We start from the raw sequence: 6194 nt of genomic DNA on the forward strand, positions 1-6194 counted from the left end.
AAAATAAGCAAACAGCAAACCATGTACAAACCTATCTGGTTCTTCACAGCTCTGCCTTTCTCCACTTCCTCGGAAACTTTGACACTGGAGAAGGTCATCACCACACCATCATCTTCACTGGTCCTGTCTTCAGCTCTGCCTTCCTCCCTCTCAACCTCGAAGTCTTCCTCATCATCCCCTTCTTCCATGCCACTCTCCTCCTCTTCGTCTTCCTCATCCTCACTGGTACCGAGCTCATCCATTCCCTCGGTAAATTTTTCAAAGTCACCGATGTTCTGGACACTGAAGCCTGGGGTGTTCCTGGAGCAGCTTCTGCTCCCCTTCCTCTGGGCCAGACTACTGTCTGCATCCCCACCACTTTCCTGGTCCTCAGCAGCACTCATGGAGTCCTCACTGGATTCCTCCAAACCCAGCCCCTCTGAATCGCCATCTCCAGACTCTTCCTCCTCAGATATTTCCTTGTCTAAACAAGGGAGAGAAGAAGCAAAAAAAATGGATATTACCTTGAGACAAATACCAGGCCATATCTTTCATTTCAACTAAAGGACCATGGCAACTATCAAAAAAAATATTATTGTACTTAATTCAATAAATATTTATTACATATCTACTATCGCTAAAATGCTAAGGGAGAAGCAAAGATGAATAAAACATGAATCCTATCCTACCAAACGGTTCTAGTGGGAAAGACCTGTAAAAACTATAATAGAGAAGAATTGAAAAAAATTTTTCCGTGTTTTTTTTAAGGAAGGCGCAGCTCACAGGGGCCCATGAGGGGATCGAACCAGCAACCTTGGTGTTATTAGCACCACGCTCTAGCCAACTGAGCTAACTGGTCACCTCAAACAAAGTTTTGACAACCTAGAGAAAGGGGAAATTTTAACTGTGGGGCAAGTGAATTTAAGCAAGGCTATAAGGAAGAGGTAGTCTTTGGTCTGGACACTGAAGAATGGTCAAATTTCAACTGGTGAGGGGGAATTACCAGTTTTCCCAAACCTGCATCTAAAAAAATATAGTTTATCATTAACTATCCCAAATGTACAATCTCTATCACACAACTGTACCCGATTTATTAAATACTTAGTAAGCATCTCTTATGAGCCAGGCATAGATAAAAGCTAAGGTATGACAAATAGAATGTGATACCTGTGGGGAGGGGTACATAGTCTCATGGGAGTAATAGATATGTACACCAGTAATTATGTTATAATGGCATTAGTACAGTATATAGAGAAGGAACCACCTAACTCTCCTAGACAGGTGAGGGATAGTTTCACATGTAGAAGACATTATAATTTTACTTAGGAAGCATAAGTAACAGCTCATCAGACAGAGGAGGGGGAAGGAAAAGAGAAAACAGCATATGCAAAGGTCCAGCACCACCAAAGTACACGGGAGTGCAGAATGGTGGGAGATAAGCCTACCGAGTTGCCCAGGGACCATATCAGGAGGGGTCTTATCTTCCATGGGAAGGAGTTTGAACTTGATCCTACAGTATATGCAATGTTAGTTAAGGCTCCTAATTTTACTATGCTTAAGGTATTATCTGATCAGGGTTTTTACTGATTTATCCGATCTCTTCCATGGGAAAACATAAGGATCTCATGGATAGCAACCATAATTACCAGACAAAGGGACCAGTTACCAACACCTTTCTCCAATAAAATATTTTATGAAAACATGATAGGCCTTCAGTATTTCTTTTAAAAACTATATATAAAGTCAAGACACAGAGAAGGCTATCAAAGATATAAATACAAAAAGTACATGCAAAAAAACAACAATCCTTTAAGTTCTTTATATGTATGCCATTTCTCAGATTAAGAAATATTCCTACAAAGTACTAATTAAGAGTATGGATCTTGGAGTTAGACTGCCTTATTTGAGTCCTGGCTCACCCACTTACTGGCTGTATGACCATGAGCAAGTTACTTAACCAATCTGCCCCTCAATTTCCTTATCTACAAAATGGGGATAAATAGTAACAACCTCACAGAGCTATTGGGAGAATAGAATGATGATACATGTACTGCAAACAGTGATTAACATTTTTTTGAGGACTTACTGTGTCCCAGGCTCTTAAAACTTCTTTTAAAGTACTTACCACAGTGCCGGACACAGGGTGAGAGTTCAATAAATATTATAATATTTGTCTCATATTGGTCTCTTTATCAGTTTCTAGGCAAAGAAAACGAAACGAGCTTCTCTGGAGCCCCAGAACTATATCAAGGAACTAAATCATCGACAATACAACCTGAATGAAAGTTTCTCTTATATGATCTGTGGATTCTCAACATAGCACCTCTGACCTCTCTAAAGGAAAACAAATGACATCTACTCAATAATCATCAAATCCAGCCCCTTCTTCCACTCTGCTTTAAAACTATACGCTCACATCCTCCTTAATACTCTTGCAGGGAAGAGGGAAGGATTATGTTATTTTACAATGGCAAAGAATGAGCTTCACAAATTAGTATCATACAGGGACCCAACGCAAGACTTGAAGAACTGAAGGAACAGGGTCAAAATCCAGGAGCAGCATGCTCATCAGAAGCAATGCTTTTTCAACACACAGCCCTCTCACTAACCCAATATGCATTGCCTTTTTCCTCACTCCTTTTGGGGATGAACTATAAGTCTAAACGTAAGGAGTGTGGCAACTTAATCGGTCCAGGTTTTAGATTCCTTATGAAGTGAAATTAGAACCTCTAGGGCCCTTTCTAATGCCAAATCAATGGTCTCTCTTAAGATAATAGGTGGGGGTACGTGGACTAGCCTTACAAAGTTCATTAAAGGGAAGGGGCATTTTAACCCTAAAAAAATTAAAGAAGAGCATGAGTACCATGCAAAAACAAACCAGCATGCAAATATATCTACTCACCAGAACCTGACAAAGGATGCTCCCAATGCTCTTCCTTCCATGCTTTTCTAGAGATGGTTTTGCCAGAATACCTTTTATCTGTGTCCAGTGGGGAGGTGGATGCCAATTTTCTAATGCTACCCACAGCCCGGAAGTCACCTTCCCCGTCTTCCCCTTCATCAAACCTGTCAATCACTCTGGCAGCCGTGGCTGTGGGGGAGAGGGAAACGTAATCAATCCTAGGTCAAAAGGCACTTTCATGGTAACCCTGGACAACCCTTTGCACCCATACTTGAATGCCCTCTACAAAAGCCTCACCAACTTCCAGGACCAGGAAACCCGTTTCCCTCCCCCAGGAAAACCTCTCTCTTACTCCTGTCGCTGAACAGAAAGCTCTGCATCTACTAGAAGGGTGCATTTCCGTGCCTGGGGTCATATAAAGCTCGTGTAATTCCTCTTCCACGTATGGCATTCACTCAAATACTGTGAGGTCTGTCCTCCCTCCATTCCATCCCTCGGGGAGTTTTCTCCGCTTCTCGTGGCGAAGCAGCTCCCATTCCTTCAACTGACATCCCTGGACCGTGAACCAGAGCGTACAGAACAGCAGCTTCCTCCTCGGCCCCTAAGCAAGTGCCTTGTGGGTAACGAGGCTTGAACAGCACCGGGAAGTCTGCTGCTCCCTTCAGTCTCCACCTAAGTTCTCGGAGGCAGGCAGTTTTAAGCACGAACGAGACTTCCTTCTTCCCCTGTCGCGCGCAATTCCCAGTGAGAGCACCGGGAAGCATCACTTCCCACCTGCCCCCAGACCCTGGCTCCCCGCCACAGCCAGTTCACCCGAAGCTGAATCCGCCGCGTGCTCCGCCCACCCCAGCCCCCAGTCGGGAGTGCGTGTCCGAAAGGCGCCGGAGCCCGGCTCCCGAGCCCGCGGCAACTCTCCCCGGAGGCAGGTTTCCTCTACACAAGGGCACGAGGAGGAGGCCAGGCGGCGAGGCACGGCTGCCGGCCCCTCACCCGCCGTGTGGGTCCGCACACGGCCTTGCCCCCGTCAACCTCACCCTCCTCCGGATCGGCCTCAGGATCCTCCTCGCGCGGTCGCGGGTTCAACAACTGTTCCAGCTGCAGCGCCAGGGGCTGTGGCCCCGCCATCGTCACCCGCCTCGGCTCCGCGCACGTGACCGTGCGGCCCCAGCCTGGGCGCGGACGCTGTCTCCCGGGAGGGTACTCTCGCCCCGAGACCACTCACTCCTCGGGCGAGTCAGGCACCGCGCGGAGCTGCGCGCCCAGCTCCCGACAGGCAACTTCCGGGAGGCTCGCGGGAGGGGGCGGGGCCTGGCGCGTCAGCACGGGCTTCGCCGGGATGAAGGCGGAAGTGCCTGGGAGGCTAAACCGATTGTCGCCGTCCAGACCCGTGTGCGCGTGCGTCTGAGGCGGCGCGGGAACGCGCAAGGGGATGTGGCCGAAGCCGGCGCGGAGCGGAGATTGCGATACCAGCCGCCGTTGTCCCTTTGCAAAAAATATGCTTCCAGATTTGTACGAGATGTACTTAGAAATAAAGTGGAGTGTAGCGGTAGCCGCTGGTGGCTGATTTGGGAAGGAGGAGGGAGTAAAGGGCAAGCCTCTCGAGCCTCAGGTGCGCTTTCGGGCACGCGCAGACTGGGACCCAAAGCAGGTCTGGCGTTTCACAATTTGGAGGAGTCTGGGGCCGGGCTTAAGCCTCTGGCCCCGGGGCAGCTACGATTTGAGAATCCTATGTCAGAGATGTATGTGTAAGTGTGCGGTGGACTTCTGGCGTCTTTATTAATAACTAGAAATCGCTATTGCTGTGCATAAATAAAGATCTATTATGTACCTTCTCCAAGTAGCCTTGTCTGAGCAGGAAAAAGGGGGTAGGGTGGGCATTACTACTCTACTGCATACCCATCGGTACGGTATCTTTGCTGTTCAAAGAGGAGGGCATACTCAGATAATGGAACTGATGCACAAATGTAGAAAAACTCAAGTCGACCATTAGAGGGGCACCGGCAGACTCAAAATATAAAGACTTAATAGGACCGATTTAATTGCACCCAGGCACATGGCAAGATACAATCAATCCTTTTATATTCCCCTTTCCTTCAAGCATTCCCTGACCGCCCGCTATGTGGCAGGCATTGCTAGATAAGATACAATAATGAGTAAGTTAAATTCTTTCCTGATGGTGATCAGCTTAGTGGGGCAGACAAACATGTAAACAGAAACTGCAATAAGGGATGATTAGTGTGTGTACAAAGTGGTCTATCCTTCCAGTATCTGTTTGAGGTCACCTGTAGAGACCTAGAACATTTGAAACAAAAACTGCCTCAAAAGGATCCAGGAAACAGACATTAGGGGGTGCCCTGTGCCATATTTGGGCACACCCCAGGTCAGCTGCATCCCACAACTGAACTGCCTCGGGAACCCTCAGCTCCCCAGTGTTTTCTGTGGAACTCAAGGGAAGTGAGGGTTCCTGACTTTCAGTCTTCTTATGCCTTCAGGATCAAGAGTGATGAGAGACCACCACTTTAGTGTACCTTGTCCCGTGTCGCTTTCCTAGATGGCTGTAGAGGGGAAAGTTAACCTGTCTTTGGGTAGACTCGTCCCTCACCCGCAAACATGGAAGGGGAAGAATTCCAGGCTAGTACAGGGGCACCCTAGGCAGGGGACTCAGGCAAAGAAAACTGCTTTTTACCATCTGCAAGAAAATTCAAGCTAGGAAATTGTTTGTTTGTTTGTTTGTTTGTTTAGCATATCACTTGTAATTGCAGTCTAGTGCCTCTGTCTGGGGCCCCCCAGAGCAAAACATGCTCCTCAGGTTCCAACAAGGGGCCATTGCTCTGGGCTTCAAAGGACAAAAATGTTTCTCTCAGCCCATATTTAGGAAACTATATCCTGCAATCCTCTTCCCTTCCTATTTTGGACATTAATGATGCTTAGAAACCTGGCCTTAGGGTAAAGAAAAGGGAGGGAAAAGGGAGGAAGGTGAGGCAGGTCAAAGACCTCCTCCAAGCAAACAGGACACTATTTGGGTGATTCTGGGCAGAAAATGCCAAACACCGGCTTACCTCCTCTACTTTCTCTGTCCTGGTCCCCCACTGATTTGGGAAGCTTTTTGAGGAAGAAATCAAGACTGTTCCACTCCTATCACACACATCCCAGGGTCCCCAAGATGCTTCTCCTGCTTTCTTACCCCATACTGAAGGTAAGGAAGGGACTCTGGGAGTAAAGAGGAAAGAATTCTAAAACTTAAGATGCAACTGAGAGCTAAGTCGAGGTATGAGGCAGGATGGCAACCTCCTAACTGCTCTCTCTGCCTTCC

General features: G+C 47.5%; 1 protein-coding gene across 6 annotated transcripts in view; it reads right to left on the reverse strand.

Moving 5' to 3' along the window:
- The window catches only part of AATF (apoptosis antagonizing transcription factor), a 96188-nt gene extending 92016 nt beyond the window's left edge, over positions 1–4172 (reverse strand). For 2 of the 6 annotated variants that reach the window (XM_081028364.1, XM_081028363.1), the window contains exons 1-3: positions 3916–4172; positions 2882–3070; positions 32–463 (exon numbers count right to left, since the gene is read on the reverse strand). In XM_081028364.1, coding sequence (XP_080884490.1) covers positions 32–463; positions 2882–3070; positions 3916–4006 — 712 coding nt within the window. In that variant the 5' untranslated portion in view covers positions 4007–4172. Of the gene's footprint in view, positions 1–31; positions 464–2881; positions 3071–3233; positions 3616–3915 lie in introns of those variants that run through there. The other 4 variants (XM_081028368.1, XM_081028367.1, XM_081028365.1 and 1 more) reach the window with 3 other exon arrangements.
- Between the last annotated feature and the right edge of the window lie 2022 nt (positions 4173–6194).

Source organism: Rhinolophus hipposideros, assembly GCF_964194185.1.
Source record: "Rhinolophus hipposideros genome assembly, chromosome: 20".
Classification (NCBI taxonomy): Eukaryota; Metazoa; Chordata; class Mammalia; order Chiroptera; family Rhinolophidae; genus Rhinolophus; species Rhinolophus hipposideros.